Here is a 21946-nt window from a genome sequence, read left to right as displayed (position 1 = left end):
GCAACTCCCCCATCCCACCCCCCATTTCCCGAGCCTCTCTCCCATCCTCTCTCCCATCCGAGCCGCGCCTCTCTCCTTGCGACACGTGGGGCAGTGGGCCCGCTGGTCGTTGGAACTGCCCAGGAGGCCGCAGGCGTGGACCTCCGTGGAGCCGCGCCGCCGTGGCTGAGGTGGAGAACGCCGGCTTCCCTGGCCGCGAGATCCGCCGTGGCCGTCGCCGGATCTGGCCGCGTCAGCTGCGCGCGCGAGCTCCCCCTCCGCCTTGGGCGTCAGATCGACAGAGAGGTGGAAGATCTCCTCGATGGCGGCGAGCTCGAGGTGGAACCGCGCCGGCGTGGAGCTCCTCCCCCTGCTCCTGGCTACGCCGGCGTGGATCTGCGGCGGGTGGGGCGGCGCTCGAGGCCGAGGCCGGCGTGGAGCTCCTGCCCCTGCTGGTACTGGCCGCGCCGGCGTGGATCTGCAGCGAGCTCGAGAAGGAGGGACGGATGCGAGCCACCGTGGGAACCAACGGCCGCCCGCGCCGCCAGCCGGATGGGGGGATGGATGCGAGCCACCGCTGGAAACGCTCGGCTGCCTACTTGTGGATAAACGTGGGCCCGCGCCCTTTTCCCCCAACATGGGAGGCCGGAAGGGCACCCTTGCTGGAGTTGGTCTTACCGTCGCTGTTGTACAGGGACTATGGGAGTTCAGTGATGCCGTTTCAAACTTGGGAGCTGTCGCTACCGCTGCAAGAAAGGAAAGCTTGGACTCACACGTTGCCACTGCACAACTCCAACCTTCGTGATCCCGTTTCCGAACGTGTCGATCGACCTGCAACTGCAACGCTTCCGGAGTCGGAGTTTGGATTTCCCGAGCACGACACGATGTGGCCTCTCGCGTCCCGCTATAAATCAAACAGATCTTTCTTTCGCTTCAAAAGAAAATCAAACCGACTCAATCAATCAAAAGGGGGAAAAAAGGAAAGAAACCGACCGCTTGACGTGTCCCGCAGTGACAGAGGAACAGAGCAAGCCGCAACACTCCCCGATTCAACTAGGGTTACGAAGTTTTAATTTTTCCCCACCTGCGCCGCCGCCGCCGCCGGCGGGCACGCACGTCGCTATGGAACAGGCAACGGAGGGTGGCTCCGGCTCCGGCGTTATCGCTGGCCGCGATTGGTCCGGCTTGTCGGAGGAGCTCCTGGTCAGCTTCCTGCTGGCGTTGGACGTCCCTGGTGCCGTCCGCTCCGGCGCCGTCTGCACCACCTGGAACGCGGCGTACGCCGCCTTCCGCCGGCTCCGCGCCCCGTCGCCGAGGCAGCCCCCCTGCCTGCTCTACGCCAGCGGCGCCCTCGCCCCCGGCGCCGCCGCGCTCCACTGCCCGGCCACCGGCGCAACGCTGCAGATCCCCTTCCCGCGGGCCCCGCTCGCCCTCCGGCCCCTGCTGGGCTCCGGCCACGGCTGGCTGGTCATCGCCGACGAGGCCTCCAACCTGCACCTCCTCAACCCCATCACGGGCGCCCAGGCCGCGCTCCCGCCCGTCACCGGGCTCCACAACGTCATGATGGGCACGGACAAGCAGGGCGGCCCCGCGTACGCCGTCTACTCCAAGCCGGGCTACGAGCCGGTCATGCTGGAGATCGACCTGGCGCACGAGTACATGTACAACCGGGTGGTGCTCTCGGCCAGCCCCTCCGCTGGCCGCGCCTGCGTCGTGCTCCTCCTGCACATGCCAATGGGCGAGGTATCCTTCGCCAGGCTCGGGGACGACCGCTGGACCTGGGTCGCGTCGGGCGAGGGCACGGGGCTCCCGTGGAGGTGCGATTACGAGGACGCCATGTACAGCGACGTTGACGGCTTGTTCTACCTGGTCCGGACGGATGCCTCCATGGTCAGCTTGGACCTCAACGGGTCCTCGCCGGTCGCTCGCAAGATCCTCCACGTGCTGAAATCGAGCAGTCCGTCCAAGTACCTGGTTCAGACACCGGCCGGTGACATCTTGCAAGTTTGGAGGTTGAAGGACTACGTCGACCCGCAAACACCGGTGAACATCCCACCGGACTACGACGGCCTGAACCCATATGTAGAGCCCTACACTGTTGATATTGAGATCTAGAAGGTTGACCTCCATGGTCAGAGGTTGGAGTTGCTGCAGGGTTTGCCAGACTATGCGTTGTTTCTCGGCTCCAATGCCTCGATGTGCCTACCAGTTAAGGATTTCCATGGATTAAAGCCGAACTGTGCTTACGTGTCCGACGACTGCCTGGAGTACGTGCATTTTTGCAAGTATAACCGGCGAGAAATTGGTATCTGGAGTATGGCGGAGCAAAGCATGTCCAAACTTGATGATGTCTCACCAGTTCTTTATCGATGGCTGTATTGGCCATCTCCTATTTGGATAAAACCCTCCTTTCTCTAAGTAGGTGGAGATTGCTAAAAACTGTTAAACTTCTTTTGTTTCCGAATAATTGTGATTATTGGCTTTTCTATCCAAACAGTTGTGAGAATTAATCTAAGAAATACACTTTCTATGTGTCTTGCTTTGATGTCAAATCTTATTAAATTGATTTAGTATTTCCGAAAGATTGTTTCTTTTCAGTTATCATCCACATGTGAGAATGTTATCGTTTAAGTTCAGAAAACAGGAACCATTTTTCTCCAGTTAGTACCGCTAAGAGGGCTTAATTAGTTTCACTTGTTCTTGATCATGTAAACCTATAGGGTTCTAATCTCCTGCTACTCAATTTATGTACTCATATTGTCATGCAAGTGGAACAGCACCTGCTACCGTGTGCTGAATGACCACCCAAGCTAGGGGCATCAGAAACAGTGTGATTGCATGGCATTGCCATGGTCAGCGTTCACGGAGCAGTCAAAACATCGAACAGGCTATAGGCACTGACAGTGGCATGGCTCATCGAATGCTACTCCATGTCGGCAACAGACGATGTGGCAGTGCAGCGCGGCTTCTCACGAGGTGTGGGCGGATGTGCTGCTGCTAGGGTGGTGGCAATGTTCAACTCGAAGTTGAGGAGGTTGGTTGGTGAGCAGGGCGGCGAGTCGGCGACGTGTGCCACAGTGCGCGGCGGCAAGTGCACGCCGACGAGCGAAAGCGTGCATGGGAGGGGGGCAGCTCTACTGTTCTTCTCGCTGGTCTTCCGCATTCTCCGGCCCAGACAGCTGTAGCTCTCGGCTTCGGCTCGATCTCAAGATGCACCGCGGACGCCGACGCGCCGGACAATGTCGCCCGTGACCGTGAGCCGCCATGGCCACTACCACGCCGGCCAGATAATGCCTCCCGCGAGCCGGGATGCGTCAGCGAGCAAAGCTCGGTCCACACTAGCAGAGCTGGGGCAGTGGTGCCAACAGGATGCACATAAACCCTAAAAAAGGGAGTCGCGGATCATAGCAAAAAGTTGTTGAGGAAACGCGACACTGCAGCAGCTGCATGCATGCTACCCTGTGATTAAACTGTCATAAAAGTCGGCCTTCAACTATAACATCAGATAATAGGATCATTGACCTATTAAAACCTGATGAATTTTGAGGATGGTTTTCTATTTTATGGAAAATAAAAAACAAGTTAAATCTAAAAGTTGTAAATATTTCATTTAAATTAGAAAATATTGAAACTAGTTTGAATGTTTTAAAAAAGTTACAACCTATCAATTGGTACTTTACTTGCGAGTTATTTGGATCAATTTGTTCTATTTGTAGTGTTATTTCTGCTTATAGTTATGCCTATTTTTTTTAATAAAGAAGATTCAAACAGAACACTAATTGATATGTTACAATTTTTGGAAAAATTATACCAGCTTTCTAATTTTATTAAAAATTAATTAGTTTTGAATATTTTCAGATTGAATTAGAATTTTCAAATTTTTTAGAAATCAAAACCCCACCTTTAAAAACACCCAAGAGACCGATTTTACCCTATTTCAATAATTGGATACCCCTGTTATCTAATTTTATAGTTTACTGTTGCAAATTGGGCAATTGCACTGGTTCAATGGTGGAAAATTGAACTTTTCCCTAAATTTTACCCCTAGGCCTACGCACCAGCACAAAAGTACCGTGTCAAGAATGGTTGGATATATATCTGTGCTGATTAGGAGAGAGAAATTTTCTGTCCTACCATGTACAATTCATAGATCAATTTTACTTTCTTATGCACTCCCTCGAAAATACCTTGAACTTCCTGGGATTACCAGTGAGTGGCTTTCTTAGACATCCACAAGATTTTCTAAACAGGATTTTTATCGAGTAATTGTTTTTTTTGCAAAAAAAGTAAAACATGTAGCATTTCCTTGTGCTTAGTTGCCTCCGCAGAGTTTGACTTCGCTCCATGCAGGTCTTCGCTGTTGTTGACGGGGTTCATGCAAATATGCAAATGCATCCACGGTGACGGAGCTCCCGTTTTGCCAGGGGTCCTGCGACGAGCGATCGATGCGCGCTGCGACGTGAGAGATCCCAATTTTGCTCGCCGAGGTCCCTGGGTTTGCTGTCCTCCCCGCTCCCGGCGCGTGCAGCTAGAGGTCTCCGACGTCGAGGACGACCATGCATGCATGGCGATAGCCATCGCCGACGCGCGCCGGGTTACGAGGCCATCTCAGTCCTGTTGGCCATTCTGGCCACATGAGCCAGAAGCAGAGTCGCGATCGATCTGCAAGGCCTCCAACTTCACGTCAATGTCATTCCAGCTTTCCGCCATGTTGGTTGCCGGATCAGACATGCATGTTGGTCACCGTGGCCTCGGAGCTCCCACCTTCAACCTGAAACTCACTGCAACAAGCTTAGGAGATGCTAACACAACACCGAATTTGTTGATGCAGGTATTTTCCCAAGAGTCCTCAGTAATGTACGCACAGTTTGGCTTGAACATTGCAAAGTCCTTTGTAGAAAGCAACATTGGTGAACTGAAACCAAGGAAAAGAGCATGCTCTCGCAACTCCGAGCTGCCAACCTTCACGAGCTTCTGATCATGAACATCAACCTTGTACAGCTCGAAGTCATCGGTGTACGACTCTCGGGTCGGACAAATGACTTCATCAGCAATCTCTGCCGAAACTTGCAGGTTCTCCGACCATCGCACTTCAACGTGTCTCCACACTTGCAACATGTCTCCCCAGGGCGCCAAGACGACGGATCTATCTAATAGGATCATCATATCTTGAACAATGCTTTACGATACACTTGACCACGGGCGAAGGCCCGTTCAAATCCAGTGTGTGTATTGAGGAATTAGATGACACGAGGTACAACAGACCATCCTTGTCGTTGTAAGCCGCGCCGCGGTAGCCACTGCCCTGTCGGACGAACTCACTCTCGGCGACGTGAGTCCACCGGTCATCGCCGAGCCGAGCAAAGTTGAGCTCCCCATTCTGCCGGCACAGGAGCAGGACGACACAAGCAGCCCCTGCGGAAGGCCTGCAGGCAACATACGCCCGGTGATACAGAAAGAGCCGCAGGTTCTTGGGCTTAAACGGCATAGCGAAGTCCGGAAGCCACGGGTCGTCGCCGTAGAGGTTGTACATGGATCGCCCCTGCTCGTCGGTGAAACTCTCAACGTGGTGGAGCCCCGTGACGGGCGGGAGATCCAGCTGGGCGGTGGTGAGAGGATTAAGGAGCTGGAGGTTGGACTCCTCGTCGGCGGTGACGACCCACCCGTGCCCCGAGCCCACGACGTAGCGGCTGCGGAACGCGGGCGCCGGCAGGCAGACGGCCCCGGCGCGGAACAGATCGGGGATGTCCAGCACACGCAGCACCAGCGCTATCAGGTCTTCAGGGAGGGCGGACCAATCCGGATACGCGGCCTCCATGGCGGCGCCAGGGCCTGTAGTTGAAGTTGATCTCGCGTCTGGGGGCGGATCGCCGTCGCCGGCAGCCGGCGGCGGCGCTGATTTATGAGTAAGTAAACTCAGCGGAAACCCTAGCAAACCAGGGGATTTGGGGAATTCTGGTCGGATGAAATCGATGATGCCACCGCCGCTGGGGCTATCACAAGTCAACTACCAGCCAAGATGTCACGTAGTTATATTTTTCAAAACCATATACCCAAATTAAAATTCGACTGCACCACTATATTCGTTGCAACAAAATCTTCAAAATAAGATCACATTTGGATGAATTTTTTGTGGAATATTTTCTTAAGTGCGGAAAAAAATTTGAAGCTGAAACAATTATTTTAACAATATAAAAAAGATTCCACCTTATGTGATGGTTTGACTGACGGTCAAACTCCTAGTATTTCCGCCGCCGCCGCGCCCGACGGAGGAGACTTGTATAAGCCCGCACAGGGGAAATGTCCCCGGCCTGGCCTGGCGGAGCGCTGCAGAAATCCCCGGATTATAGGTAAAAAAAAAGCTCTGGAAGCCTACTTATTTAGCAATGAGTCTATTTAAGTTCCCTCTCCTTCGAGTACTAATCTCTCCGTTCTTGAACTAATTAGATTGTCATGAATATCATATATATCTAAGAACTGTGATAGTATCTCACATGCAAATACATATTGATCAAGTGACGATCACAATAAATATTTTCCATCCTGGCTAGCAGCGATACCACATGCTCAATTTGCACACGCATATGCGTTGAGTTGAGAAGTCATCCGTGCTCACAGCTAGAGGTGGACATACTTAACCAAGGATCGAAAACCAAATTGGAATAACTGAAGTGACCAGAATCGAATTTTTCAGCTATAAATTCGACCTCTTATGGTTGATAGTCAAAATTAGTAATGGTGATTCGGTTCTCAACCACGGTTGACAAAAAAACCGAGACGTACAAAGAGGACCAATAATAATTGCAACCTAAAAGCATCTCCAAGAGTACCCAAAATGCAGTGCCAAAAATTAGTTTTGGGTAGGAACCGTAAAAAATCAGCTCCAGCAGTGGGCCAATCCGGTGCCCAATTTATCCGCGCGTTCAATCCTGGCGGCGTCGTGAGCCAGATTTGCGCCAAGTGCTCGCGCTCCCAATCTGGGAGAGTGAACCAACGCCAAGTCCTCTCTGCTCTCTGCAGCCGACGCCGGTGCCCCATCCGTCCTCCTCCGGCGGGCGTCCTGCCGCACCTCGACCCTCAGACCTCTTCGGCTCTCTGCTCTCTGCAGGCGACGTCGGCGTCCCCATCCGTCCTTCTCCTGCAGGCAGCTGCGCTCCCTCTTCTCGGCAGCCTTGTCACGAGCAGCGACGAGGTGCCGCTGCCATCCCTCGAGTAGACGCCGGCACAATGTTTCGTCTCTAGCTCTCTCGCAGGGGACCCGTCGAGTTGTTGTCGTCTCTGTTAACTTCAACCGCGGCGAGCTCATCATACCCCTCTGAAAGGTACCAATCGGAAGCAATATTGTTCCTCTATGTGATACTGCATTTGCCAGCAAAAAGGGTCGAGCTTTTAGAGTGGACTTGGGTTCTAGAGTTTGCCTCTTGGTGGATCATTGTTAAGCATAATCAGGTGAGCCAAATTTCAAACCAGCAGCTAACACTGCTGCAATTCTTTGGCTGATACTCCAACCCGACACAGACATTCTTTTGGAACCCATTATCAGACAGATCATCCAATCAAACTGATAGGGGAGGGAAGGACCGAAGATTGAAGTGAAAAGAGTGAATAATCTTACTCGAGAATTGAAATTGATGGACCATAACTGAGTATTTCTCAAGGTCAGAAAAGTTCTGCAATATTCAGAGCATATTCTGGATGCATATTCAGAGCCTGTCTTTCACGATGCAAGCAATTATCATTGTTACTTCTGAAAGAATAAACTCTTACAATATTCATCTTTCAGAGCTCAGACGACAAATGACCGCAGAAATTTATGTTTCTGGTGACATACCATGTAATATTCACCTTTCATTTGTATCGTTCTATGGTGGACATAATGGAAGATTGCAAGGGACAAACAGTTTTGAAGTGGAATTTGGAGTTGGAGTGACAACAGTTATAAACTCCTGGTTGGGATACTAGTTTGATTCCTTTTGTTGTTTCAGTTCAACTATTCTGTTTCTAATGAGCTCATAGCTGTCAAGCTGTGTCATCGCTTGGGTTTCAAGTTTCAACTATTTAGTTTGGACCGATTGATTTTAACTGTTCTTCTTTATGTTGAGCATAAGCAACATGATTGACTTATATTGATCATCAGACAAATATCAGCCAAGGAGGTGGCGAGAAATAGAGAGCAGGTGGTGCCGTTGTTGTTCCCGTGAAAAAAAATGAGGATCTGAGTCCACCTGTTGATGATGTGGCAACATTTATTTTTCTTTTGGAGATTTATTTTTTGGAAACTGTTGGAGAAGGTGATCTGTTTTACTCCCAATAATTTTTTGGCAAAGTCCCAAAACTAATTTTTTGGAATTCTATTTTTTAGGCACTCCTGGAGATGCTCTAAGGTCCAATAACACTCCCCAACTCCCAAACCCTAGATGTATAATAGTAACACCTAGCCACCGACCGCACCTCAAATATCCAATCGAGCCGCCTAGTCCCATCCCTCCTGACAGACTTCCCCCTACCTCACCCGGCTAGCATCCCATGGAACCCTAGTGGTTTACTTCCTTCTTCCTTCTATCTTGAGTTGATTACATTCAGTACTTACTTTACTTTATTTTAGTGCAGTATTTTTAGTTTAGACTAAAGTCATGTTAGATTGTCACTGGAGTTAGTGTTATAGTCCCTTGTGTGCAGGTTCACATTCTATCTTAGGTTCTAATCCTTAGTACCTGTTAAATAGGGTGCTCTCCTGCCAGAATCTCAGTAGAGTATTAGATTATACCTTTAGACGTGGTGCCTAGAGTTATAGCTTAATTTGATTTGCACAAAACCCCACGGACAGTTGGTGATAGCTCTATCCGACCTACGTATTTCATCACGTGAGAGCGGTTATTGGAGTAGAACTTACGAGTAGATCGCGCGAATTCCTCTTCTTATCCCTTTCTAGAGGTTGCCCCGTCCGAGCGCCCAAAGCATACAAGGACTAGCTACAATAGGATATCTATCTGTCTCTACTTACGGTCCTAGTTCTCTCCTAAATTTGACTCGAGTACGTACGAGTATATCTCGTCTCGTTGTTATCCCACTCCTTAGGCCGCTCATTTATTTATTTTATAAAGATCTCTTCGTATGTAAGTGATATCCTGTTTATCATTACCTTATCCTTTGGGTTGTTGTTCACTAAAATCTTGATATATTTTTGAAACTTATTTACCGATTGCCTTACCCACTAGTGCGTCCCCGTGGAAATCTAAATATGATACTGTTGCAATAAAAATCGGACGGTGTATCTTGCATAGCACAACACGCTAAAGCCTGGGAGCTCTGGTTATCTCCAGTGCCGGTCCTGCAAATTAGGTTCGGGGCGTGCCAGTCAATTTAACCTATAATTGATAAGGAAAAAAAATTTAATCAGTAAATAACAAAGAACGCATCGACTGGGGTTCCAAAGAGCTCCAAAGAGCGCATCGGCCGGGACGTCCAATACGTATATTCATGTATCGGCTGAAAAACTGATTTGTAATGAAGCAATATTAAGAATAAAATCTTCACAATTAAATACATATGTATAATTAAAATAAATTTGCCGTCACCATTAGCGGATCGGACTTAACCGAGGCAGCGCTAACAACAGGGCGATAAACCGAGTATAATTAGCCGATGCATTTAATTATATCAGAATTTACGCTTCTCATGAAGCTCAAAATCGGCTAAAAGAGCCGATTGATACTATCAAGCTATCACAATCATATTATCGTTATTTGATGAACGAATTCAGTTGATAAAATTTGACCTAACATTATTAATCAAGGATCAGACCTAACCGAGATAGCTTGAAATAACAAAGTTAGAGCAAACGAACTAGCAATAGGATTATCTATAACGAAGTCTTAAGACTAAAGATGACTCGATAGTTTTAGTAAAAATCAATGAAGAATTTGGCTATTGGATTGCTGCATAAAAAGATTAGATGAGAACCGTCAAATCTAGGATTATCATTAGATAAATTGTAAAGTCTACTAGGAACTAGCAAGAAATCGAACGATGCAGCCTTACAGGAACTTAATAGAAATCGATAAATTGGTAGATTAAACTAGACAAAACTACAGCAATGCGCCGTAATTAAAGCCTAGAAAATCTAATAGATACGAACTTACCAACAAACCGGAGATTGATCCGATGCAGCTCTACTTGCTGAAGAATTCGTTGAGAAAAAGTACATTACTCTTGCTCCTATGATTTTTAGCAAAGTGCCAAGAAAAATTATATTGATCGATGATTATTTTTTACAAACCCAAACTGCTACTATTTATACTCTGAAAATAAAGACTCCTAATTAATTACCACATGCTAAACTTGACTTGAACCAGATAAAACTACTGTATCTATAAGACTTATCAAAAGGAATTGGACTTCTGGATCTTCTTTATGACATCATCTCCTCAGTTCGATTCAAACTGCAACCAGTATCATCCTTGACTGAGTCTGCATCGCCTTTGACCAGCACTATGCCATCTTTGACCGGAATCCCTGTTAGTTTTAACCTGAACCCTCAAATGGCTCTCCTAGGATTTCCCATCGGTTTCATTTTCCTTCAATAAATATTTCTGCAAAATTTTTAGCGTCAACATATACTCTGTAATACTTCGGATGAAATACTACAACGTTACGTTGATTCTATGCGCTTACAGAATAGAAGTAATCTCCTATTATATCTCTGTGGATTCTAAGAAATACCAACAGAGTGCGGAGGAGGGGTGAGCTCAGCCGGTGGTCTTGGAGGGATGGTCGCTGGCGGCTGCAAATCCGGCGGCGGAGGCGGGTTATGAGCGGTGAAGCCGAGCGGTGATGGCATCATCGACCTGATCGTCGGGGACATGCGGTGGGAGGGGTTGGTAGCGTGGGCGACAACTCGAGTGGCAGCAGCAGGCAATGGGCGGCACGGCTGGTGTCGAGATCGCCGCCGGCTGCAGGTGGTGGTAGAGGCCGCCAGGCCTGCGGCTGTGGAGTGGCACAGTGCTGTAGTGGGAAAGAAAGAAAGAAGAACAATAGAGAGTGTTAGAAGTGCTAAAACTTAATATTAGTGGCACGTTACTCAGAATCTTAATATAACCTAGTTCATGACAAATCAATCTAATGCGGAATAAATGGTAATCATTATACCAGCGTTAGCAGTAGCAGCAGCCATTTACGCCTGATCCGTAGAGGAAGTAGGCGTTCTTGTCGGTGTAGGAGATGCAGCAGCGAATCAGCGTCCTCCGGGCGCCAATGGGAGTGCTTGGTCTTCCAAACCCCTCCAGTGCCCTTAGCGATCAGATTAGCGGTGGCTAGCATTTTAGATTTTTATGATTGGGTGATTAAGGTGCTAACCACGATCTTATATTTACAGGCACCGTGGGGCTGGGGGTCATCCTCTGGAAACAGGCCTAATGGGCCCGCTGATTACAGCCCATTAGGGTTTTATCATTAGGCTTCCTTAATCGCGTTTAGATGGTTTAAACGCTTCCTTAATAGTGAAGATCACAAATATCTTAACTGAAATTTATTTCCAACATTCTCCCACTTGATCGAATGGTTAAGGCTAATGTTCGTATCATACTAATGTTCACCCTTAGTAGTAATAGAAAGTAACCGACCAATATGTCGTCAGTAGCTTGATGCACTACTGGGACCCCATTACCCACACTCTCACTGAAACATCTCAGTAGAACGCTTATTCGTTAGTTGGGAGTTATAATGGCTCTAAACCAGGACCTAAAGATAATCCACCAAACCCTTAAACACGTTCGGTGGTAAGCCTTTAGTGAGCGGATCCGCTAACATAGAATTAGTTCTTATATGCTCAATCTTAATGGTTCGATCCTGGCATCTTTCTTTCACAACATGATACTTAAGGTCAATGTGTTTGGAAGCACCACTTGACTTGTTGTTACTCGAAAAGAATACTACAAACTAATTATCGCAGTATAACGCTATAGGTTCCGTAATGCTGTCAATTACCTTGAGGCCCGGAATAAAATTCATAAGCCAAACAGCCTGTCCAGTTGCTTCATAGCATGCCACAAACTCAGCTTGCATCATCGACGCTGCAACTAAACTTTGCTTAAAGCTTTTCCATGATATAGCTCCACCAGCTAACGTGTAGATATATCCTAATGTAGATTTCCTACTATCCACACATCCAGCAAAGTCAGCATCAGTATAACCCACAACTTCAAGGTTATCTGATCTTCTGTATATGAGCATGAAGTCTTTAGTGCCTTGGCAGTAACGTAATGCCTTCTTGACACCAACCCAGTGAACCTTTCCGGGATTTTTCTGATATCTTCCAAACATTCCGGTAGCAAAAACCAAGTCAGGACGCGTACAGACTTGTGCATACATCAGGCTTCCGACAGCTGAAGCATAAGGTATGTCCTTCATCTCATCTGATTCCAATTGGTTCTTAGGACATTGGGCTTCACTAAACTTATCGCCCTTCGCTAATGGAACAGGTGTGGCCTTACTCTTATCCATGTTAAATCTCTTAAGCATTTTCTCAATATATGCTTTTTGAGACAATCCTAGTACTCCTTTGGTCCTATCTCGGTGTATCTCAATGCCGAAAACATATCAAAATCTTTTCATATCAAAATTGGATGAAAAAAATCCCTTTGTCTCATGCAGCATACGCTTATCGCTGCTCGCTAATAGGATATCATCCACATAAAGCACTAGAATTATAAATTTACCACCCTTTATCTTAGTGTAGATACAATTATCCACATCATTCTCCTTAAATCCGAATTTCTTAATCACTTGATCGAATTTAAGGTTCCACTGTCTTGACGCTTGCTTAAACCCGTAAATAGATTTCTTAATTCTGCATCCTAAATGTTCCTTGCCCTTCACAATAAAACCTTCCGGTTGTGCCATGAAGATGGTCTCATCCAAGTCACCATTAAGGAACTTAGTTTTAACATCCATCTAATGTAGCTCTAAGTCATAATAAGCTACTAGCGCCATAATGATTCTGAATGAATCTTTCTTAGACACAGGGGAGAAAATTTTATTATAATCAACCCCTTCCTTTTGTGTAAAACCTTTGGCTACAAGCCTTTCTTTGAATCGTTCGACATTCCCTTTAGAATCACGTTTAGTCTTGTAGACCCATTTACAGCCTACTGGTTTGACTACATTTAAAATATCTACCAGATCCCAAACATCATTAGAACTCATGGACTTAAGCTCTTCTTCCATGGCCTCAACCCATTTGGCAGAGTTCTCACATGATACTGCCTCTCTAAACTAGTTAGGATCATCAGCTTTCCCAATATCATACATGTCTTCACTTAAGTATGTCTCATAATCAGAGAAAACTGTCTGTTTCCTAGCCCGTTGTGATCTTGTTAATGGTTCAACGGGCTGAGGTGCTGGTTGAGGTGCAGTCTGAGGCATCTCGACTGGGTTCTCATCTTCAGCATTAGGCTCCATTTTTGCTCAGCTTGTTGTTTGCTCGCAGGCTCAGGAGCTACTTCAACATGCGGAGCAGCGCTAGTACTCTGAACAAGAGGCGTAATCTGAACAGATGGTGTACTCTGAACGGAAGCAACAAACAGCGGCACTAACTGAGGTGTTACTGTTTCTTGAATTACCGGGATGGGAAGCTCAACCCGTATTTCTTCAAGATTAAATTCCCTCCTCGGAAAGCTCCCACTGATTGCTGCATTCTCTAGGAATACAGCCTGCCTGGTCTCAACGAACTTAGTGAGGCGATCAGGACGGTAGAATCGGTATCCCTTAGACTTATCAGGGTATCCGATGAAATAACAGCTCACCGTCTTATCATCTAATTTCTTTTGCTGTGGATTAAATAACTTAGCTTCGGCTGGACAACCCCACACACGCAAATAATTAAGCGATGGTTTCTTCCCAAACCACAACTCATAAGGTGTTTTTGGCACGGATTTGGAAGGAACACGATTAAGTATGTGCGCAGCTGTTCTTAATGCTTCCATCCACAGCTCCACAGACAAAGTAGAATAACTAAGCATGCTACATATCATGTCCATTAGTGTACGATTACGACGCTCAGCAACTCCGTTTTGCTGTGGTTCGTCCGGCATACTGTACTGGGCCTTTATACCATTCTCTTCAAGATACTTAGCGAATGGTCCGGGTACTTGGCCGAATGGAGCATGTCTCCCATAATATTCATCACCTCGATCCGATCTCACTAATTTAATAGTGATATTATGCTAATTTTCCACTTCAGCCTTGAATATTTTGAATTTATCTAATGACTCGGATCGATCACGAATGGGGTAAATATAACCATAACGAGAGAAGTCATCTGTAAAAGTAATGAACGAGTCAAAATCATCAACAAACTTTACTAGAACGGGTCACAAATATCAGTATGAATTATTTCTAATAGGCCCGAACTCCGAGTAGCTCCTTTCTTAATTGTCTTAGCGAATTTCCCCTTAATACAATCAACGCATTGTTGATCTAAGTTTGAGAGATCTAATGAATAGAGTATCTCTTCTCTTATGAGACGCTCAATTCTCCCCCTTGAAATGTGGCCCAAACGACAATGCCACAATTTCGAAGAAGTCTCATCATCACACTTACGCTTATGCGATACATCATCCACATTCATTGCAGAATAAACATTATCAAGAGAGAGCAAATAAAGATCGCCTTGCAAATGACCAAGGCCTACACTTAAATTATGAAATTTAATGTTGCACACAGAGTTGCCAAACTCACAAATATGCCCCGACTTATCTAAACGCGAAATAGAAATAAGGTTTCTCTTCAAACTGGGAATATAAAGAACATCATGCAAACTAAGGTTGAAGCCGCCTGGTAACTCCAAATCGAAGCTCCCAATGCCTTCAACCTTCACTTCATTGCCATCAGCCACTCTTAAGCTTCGCTCCCCCTCTCTTATAGTTCGGATCGAACTGAATACCTGCGGTGAATTGGAAATGTGCACGGTGGCACCTGAGTCAATCCACCAAGTATTAGGAGAAAAATTCACTAAGAACGATTCATCAATAAAAGATACATAATCAGTAATTGTACCTTTCTTCTTAAGCCACTCCTTAAATCCATGGCATTCCTTCTGCTCATGTTTAGGTGACTTGTAGAACTTGCACAGCCTCTCATTACAGGTCTTCTTATGTGACACGGCCTTGCTCTTATGGCCCTTAAACTTTTTCTTATGCTGCCTGCTGCTGTCAGACTCAGCCTGATGCTTAGGAGTGTTGCTCATGCTAACACGCCCAAAGCGCTCGCTGACCATGTTGACAACATCCTTCATCCTTTCAGCTTTCTGCCATTCTTCTTCCTCAACACAGTAGCTAATGAGCTCAGCCATGCTCCAAGTCGCCTTCTGAGTGTTGTAGCTTATTTTGAAGAGACTGTACTGTACTGGCAGAGAAGTCATGATGAAGTGCACCAGAAAACCATCAGAGATAGCCATATCCAGTGTCTTCAGCTTATTTGCCATGTCACACATGCTCATAATGTGCTCCCTGATTCCACTTTGCCTATCATACTGTGAAGTCAGTATTTTAATGATCAGGGTGCTAGCATAAGTCTTGGAAGAACTCTTAAAGTTCTCCTCCACCTTGCCAAGGTATGCCTTGGCGCTCAGATCATTACCATTCTGGTCCTTATCGGGAATAGCACCATAGATGGCCGGAGTGATCGTGTTCTTAATGATCATGTTGGCCATCCTGTCTGATCTCTCCCACTTCTCAATGGCAGTACGATCACCATTGGGATCAGCGGGCTCTGCTCGCTTGTCTCGACGTAAGGCGAGATCATACTCGCACACAGCAATGGCAACATTAACATCTTTATACCAGCTTGGATAGTTGGTGCCATTCACGGGCTCCATGGGTTTCAGGTAGCCCGTCACAGTGTTCACTGAAAATCATGAGAACAATAACTTCATTAAACTCACAATTAAGATGCACATAAGAAGTATGAAATTAACCCTACGATGGTCTGATTAAAATCATACATAAATTTCAATTTGCATCACCGATGGGGAAAACAAACCATATTTATCATTAAAACTCATAATTAAATCAACGATGGTCAGAATTAATTACAAGTGCTCTAAATAAACTTCCTGATGGTTCCATTTAAATAGAGTGCATCTTAATTGCTTATGGTGGATGAACATAATTTTCAGCGAATAAATGCAACTAAAACATGATTAAAAGCATTCACATAACTCATGGAAATTAATTAACATAATGCTGGTAATAATAAGTGCAACAGAAATAATTAAAGCCTTTAAACATAACAGCAATTAACTTGAGCTTTAAACATAAGAAACAGTAAATAAACGGCTTTAAACATTAACTGGGCTAAAACTCGTAAACAGCACAAAACATCCCCTCTGCACACACAGCCCAATCTGCGCATTTGGCCCATTTGGCCCATCCTGCGAAAACCCTAATGCGGGTGTATCTGGACGGTCCATTCCAATCGGACGCTCAGGAACTCATGGCAACTCACATAAATACATTCCGATCGGAACAAACCCTACTACGGCCTCACTTCACTCCATCTCTTTCTCGGGGACGGCCGTCGCTTATGCACGCGGGCGGCGCCACGCAGGCGGAGAGGCGGTGCTGCGCAGCGCGGGCAGTGCGAGCGGTGCGCTGCTCAGGTGACCGGGCGGTGCGCAGGCGGTGTTGGCCAGGCGCTGGCGCGCAGGTGGCCGGGCGGTCAGTGCGCAGGCGGCGCTGCGCAGGCGGTGCGCTGGCCCGCAGGTGGCCGGGCCGCAGCGTGCTCACTCGCAGGTGGCCGCCCGAGGGGTGCTGCGCAGGCGGGTGGCCGGGCCGCAGCGTGCTGGCGCGCAGGTGGCCGCCCGAGCGGTGCTGCACAGGCGGCGCGCGGGCTGGCGCGCAGGTGGCCGAGCTGCGCAGCGGGCCCTGCGCAGGCGGTGCGGGCCCCAGCAGCGCGCCGAGCGGTGCTGGCGTGCAAGTGCTGCGTAGGCGGGCTCTGCGGCCGCGAGCGCCGCACGCTGCTCATGCGCGCAGAGCTCCGCGTTCTCATGGCCACACATGTAATTTCTTCTTCAATCTTAAGGTTAGGGTTCATCACGGGATTTAGGGATTTCTTAAATCGATCTAAATTTTGCATTCCCCTTCTTCTCAAATGCTTACTGATGCATCTAATTTCATGATTTTGGATCTAATTTTGCGGAAATTAGACATGAACAGAGATCTAATTTGGGGAACAGATTAAGTAGAAGTAAGCCCTAAACTTAATTGCATAGCTTAATCATCAATTTGTCTCGGTTTAACCATGAATTAGTATAAATATTAAACATTTGCATCTAATCCGAGACACTTAGCATTAACAGATCAAGATTAAACTTAAACTTGAAATAAACCGAATTAGATTAGATCTAATCTCGTGATCAAAATCTAATTAACCATGATTTAGATCTAATCAAGCATGATTAACACATAAAAGACTTTCTACAGGAACTAATTGCGACTAAAACATGAATCAAACTTAATTGTGCAATAGGATCTAATCTACACAGCACTTTTGCATCTTAATCCGACGAAAACAGAGGCATAAACATGGCTAAAAAAAATTGACCGTGCATGACTAGGTTAAGATGGCTTTGATACCAATTGTTAGAAGTGCCAAAACTTAATATTAGTGGCATGTTACTCAGAATCTTAACATAACCTAGTTCATGACAAATCAATCTAATACGGAATAAATGGTAATCATTGTACCAGCGTTAGCAGTAGCAGCAGCCATTTACGTCTGATCCGTAGAGGAAGTAGGCGTTCTTGTCGGTGTAGGAGATACAGCAGCGAATCAGCGTCCTTCGGGCGCCAACAGGAGTGCTTGGTCTTCCAAACCCCTCCAGTGCCCTTAGCGATCAATTGGGTGATTAAGGTGCTAACCACGACCTTATATTTACAGGCACCGTGGGGCTGGGGGCCAGCCTCTGGAAACAGGCCTAATGGGCCTGCTGATCACAGCCCATTAGCGTTTTATCATTAGGTTTCCTTAATTGCATTTAGATGGTTTAAACGCTTTCTGAAGATGACAAATATCTTAACTGAAATTTATTTCCAATAGAGAGGAATCCACGCTCGCTACTAACGACTAGCGGCAAACGCGCACCCTCCAGTGATCCGTTACACAAGACGATTACCAAAACAAACTGAAGAAATGCTAGGATCGGAAACCTACAACTACGATGGCCGGCCTGGCGGTTCTGCCAAGTCCGTTGCCACCAACTTGAAAGTGTCTTACTCTTGCCGTAAGAAAAACTAAACAATTCCGTGAACTCCACCTAACATGTTTCGTACCATGTTCCACACGCCTCTTGCGTCCACCGCTAGAGAAGAATAAGCACACACACCAACTGAGCATTAAGCTAAGCCTTGTAAGCCATCCCGATTAGCAGAACCTTCCCTTCCAACACCAAGTCGAGCAAGAAGCCTCGCCGGCCGCCGGCCACCACGAGATCGACGACCATCGTTGCCCATGGCGGACAAGATCAAGACGGTGGTGGTGCTGATCCAGGAGAACCGCTCCTTCGACCACATGCTCGGGTGGATGAAGTCCCTGAACCCGGCGATCGACGGCGTCACGGGCGCGGAGCTCAACCACGCGGTCGCCGGCGACGCCTCCTCCCCGGCCGTCCACTTCGGCAACGCCTCCCAGTACGTGGACCCGGACCCGGGCCACTCGTTCATGGCCATCTACGAGCAGGTCTACGGCGACCCCTACACCTGGGGCGGCGCGGCGCCGGCGACCAAGCCCGGCGTGGCGGTGCCGCCCATGAGCGGCTTCGCGCAGCAGGCGGAGAAGGAGAAGGCCGGCATGTCGGCCACCGTCATGAACGGGTTCCGGCCCGACGCCGTGCCCGTCTACCGCGAGCTCGCCCGGGAGTTCGCCGTGTGCGACCGGTGGTTCGCGTCCGTGCCGTCGTCGACGCAGCCCAACCGGATGTTCGTGCACTCGGCGACCTCGCACGGCCTCGTCGGCAACGACAAGAAGATGCTCCGCGCCGGGATGCCCCAGCGCACCATCTTCGACGCGCTCCACGACGCCGGCCACTCGTTCGGCATCTACTACCAGTTCCCGCCGGCCGTCCTCCTGTACAGGTCAGTCGCCTCGTGGTCCTCGTCCATGATGCGTTCAGGCGAACATTGCTAACAATGTTGCTGGTTTCAGTAACATTCTTAGCTAACAATGTTAACATTTTGGAGATTTTTGGTAGATCTCTCTATAACTCAGATGGGAATTGTCACCGATCTGAATCTTGTTAAGCATGTCACTGTCATCGATCGTGTCATTAACAAAATGGGAACAACAATAAAAAAAACAAGATGGGAACATGATAGCTACGACTGAAGAAGGAGTTGATATGTTCAATTGTTCATCTGACTTAGCGTTACAGACTACACAAGACATACACTCAAAAAACAGTACGAAATAAGTGACATTGAGGAGTAGTCATTATGTTCAATTGTTCATCTGACCTAGCGTTACAGAGACTAGACAAGATAAACACTCAAAAAACAGTACGAAATAAGTGCCAGGTTGTGCTTAGAGCGCACAGATCAGCAGTGAGATTCGGACAAACAGGGTATATGTGCCTCTGCTATTGATGTCATATCTTGATTGGTAATCGTTTAGATGCTAGGAGCATGCATGCGTCGTTGGCTCACATACTGATACGCGTTGACCATGAAACGATCCAAATCGGACATTTTAGACGGATATTCTCATCATGATCGATAGATCCGATCCTACCAATGTCCAGGTCATGACCAGTACAAATGTTACTTGTATTCTACTGCATTAGATATTGTTAAGATCGACACTAGCTAGATGCAGAGGCGAGCTGGCCTGAACTTTGTTACATGTTTTTGCTTCTTTTTGTGCCTAATTTTCTGACAGATTGTTGGACGCATGCACAGCGTACGTAGCACATGTAGATCAGATTTTACTAACGTTATGTGATCTGCATAAGACAGATGATTGTACTACTACTGAATTTATTTAACGCAGACATTGTAAAGCACTTATTTGCATATTTTTTTAAAGTGGGTTCATCACCTATTTGTATTTCTTTTTCATGTTTTTTGCTGTTAGACTCGTTTTAGGTACTCCCTCCGTCCAAAAAACAAATCATCCTACGAATTCTAAAATAAATTAATAAAAAAGTAAAATGACCATATTTGCCCCTATTTATTACCTATATTTATCGCTAATTGCTTCTTGCATGCACATGCACTTTCTAAATAAAGTAAGATAACTTATTTTTTGATAAATTTTAAATTCTAGAATGACTTGTTTTTTTGGAATGGAGGGAGCAAGCACTTAGCTTTGGATGATTCCAATGCAATTCCGCGCATGCAGGAACATGCGGCAGCTCAAGTACATCAACAAGTTCCACCCCTACGCCCTCGACTTCAAGCGGCACTGCAAGGAGGGCAAGCTCCCCAACTACGTCGTCATCGAGCAGCGCTACCTGGACCTCAAGCTCTTCCCCGGCAACGACGACCACCCCTCGCACGACGTCGCCCACGGCCAGCGCCTCGTCAAGGAGGTCTACGAGGCGCTCCGGTCGAGCCCGCAGTGGAACGAGACCCTCCTCGTCATCACCTACGACGAGCACGGCGGGTTCTTCGACCACGTCCCCACCCCCGTCGACGGCGTCCCCAGCCCCGACGGCATCGTCAGCGCCGCGCCCATCAGCTTCGCCTTCGACCGCCTCGGCGTCCGCGTCCCGGCCATGCTCGTCTCGCCATGGATCGAGCCGGGCACAGGTACACGTTCGTTTGCTGATGCCTCTCACTCACGGACACAGCTTGTGACGCAAAGCGCCATGCCGCCATGTATGTGCAGTGATCCACCGGCCGTCAGGGCCGGAGCCGACGTCGCAGTACGAGCACTCGTCCATCCCGGCGACGGTGAAGAAGATCTTCAACCTCAAGGAGTTCCTCACCAAGCGTGACGCCTGGGCCGGCACGTTCGAGACCGTGCTCACTCGCGCCACGCCAAGAACCGACTGCCCAGGTACCTACGTGACAGTGCCAAGATCAATTGGCCAAGCAATGTGATGAACATTTACCAATCTTGCATTGATCCATTAATTTACTATAGATCTATCAGTAGTCACCGTGTTTGATTGATAACTGATGGGATTGCAGAAGAGCTGCCGGAACCGGTGCGGCTGCGGTCGGCGGAGGCGGAGGAGCACCGGGGGATCTCGGAGTTCCAGGCGGAGCTGGTGCAGCTGGGCGCCGCCCTGAACGGCGACCACGCCACGGAGGCCTACGAGACCGACAAGCTCGTCGAGGGGATGACCGTCGCCGAGGCCGCCGACTACTGCCAAACTGCGTTCGCGCGGTTCAGGGAGGAGTGCCAGCGGTGCCACGATTGCGGCATGGACGAGTCCCACATCCCGGCGGTCCAGCCGGCGGCGCCGCCTCCATCTGCATCCAAGCTGTGCAGCTGCTTCCCCTGCTTCAGTGCGTAAGAATGTGTAGTGCGTCTCTATCGATGGATTCGGACGTTGCCTTTTGTAAAGTGTGCATATGCTTGTGGTTTGCTTTGCTTGATTTGTTTGTTGTTTCGTAAAGGAAAGATTGGTTTTGTAGTGTGTTGTGTTCAATTTGTTAGTTTGTTGCATTGTTAAGCGAGAAATAAGGATGGACTGATATGAACATTTGTTGGCACTATATTTCACATCGTTGTGACTAGGGGTGGTAAAATGCCTCAAATTTTAGCCCAGATAATCCAAGGGTCAGGCCTTGGCAAGAGCCGGACTCTAATCTTATTCAATTTTGAGCTAAAAATATTAAGGATTAAGTTGGATTGTGAAAAGAGCGCTAGAACCGTGATCCGTTACGACCTCTTGTGATCGAACCATAGAGAGAGGGACAGCGCGTAGGAACTGCCTTATTGCGGTGATACTATAATTTTCTTCCCT

General features: G+C 47.7%; 3 protein-coding genes across 3 annotated transcripts; 2 read left to right on the top strand and 1 right to left on the bottom strand.

Moving 5' to 3' along the window:
- Positions 1–935: 935 nt before the first annotated feature.
- LOC112903364 lies at positions 936–2332 on the top strand. Its single transcript, XM_025972609.1, has one exon. The coding sequence runs from the start codon at positions 1102–1104 to the stop codon at positions 2092–2094; it is 993 nt and encodes a 330-aa protein (XP_025828394.1). The 5' UTR covers positions 936–1101; the 3' UTR covers positions 2095–2332.
- Positions 2333–4702: 2370 nt separating this feature from the next.
- Positions 4703–5797, bottom strand: LOC112903830. The gene is made up of 3 exons (XM_025973024.1): positions 5245–5797; positions 4942–5129; positions 4703–4750 (listed from the first exon to the last, which is right to left on the bottom strand). The coding sequence occupies exons 1-3, from the start codon at positions 5795–5797 to the stop codon at positions 4703–4705; spliced, it is 789 nt and encodes a 262-aa protein (XP_025828809.1).
- A 12689-nt stretch (positions 5798–18486) lies between these two features.
- Positions 18487–21708, top strand: LOC112903250 (non-specific phospholipase C4-like). The gene is made up of 4 exons (XM_025972482.1): positions 18487–19109; positions 20371–20780; positions 20860–21030; positions 21165–21708. The coding sequence occupies exons 1-4, from the start codon at positions 18487–18489 to the stop codon at positions 21491–21493; spliced, it is 1533 nt and encodes a 510-aa protein (XP_025828267.1). The 3' UTR covers positions 21494–21708.
- The last annotated feature ends 238 nt before the right edge of the window (positions 21709–21946 follow it).

This window comes from Panicum hallii, chromosome 8 (genome assembly GCF_002211085.1).
Source record: "Panicum hallii strain FIL2 chromosome 8, PHallii_v3.1, whole genome shotgun sequence".
Taxonomy (NCBI): domain Eukaryota; kingdom Viridiplantae; phylum Streptophyta; class Magnoliopsida; order Poales; family Poaceae; genus Panicum; species Panicum hallii.
The sequence above is the reverse complement of the archived record's forward strand: the minus strand, read 5'-3'. Positions and strand labels throughout refer to the sequence as shown.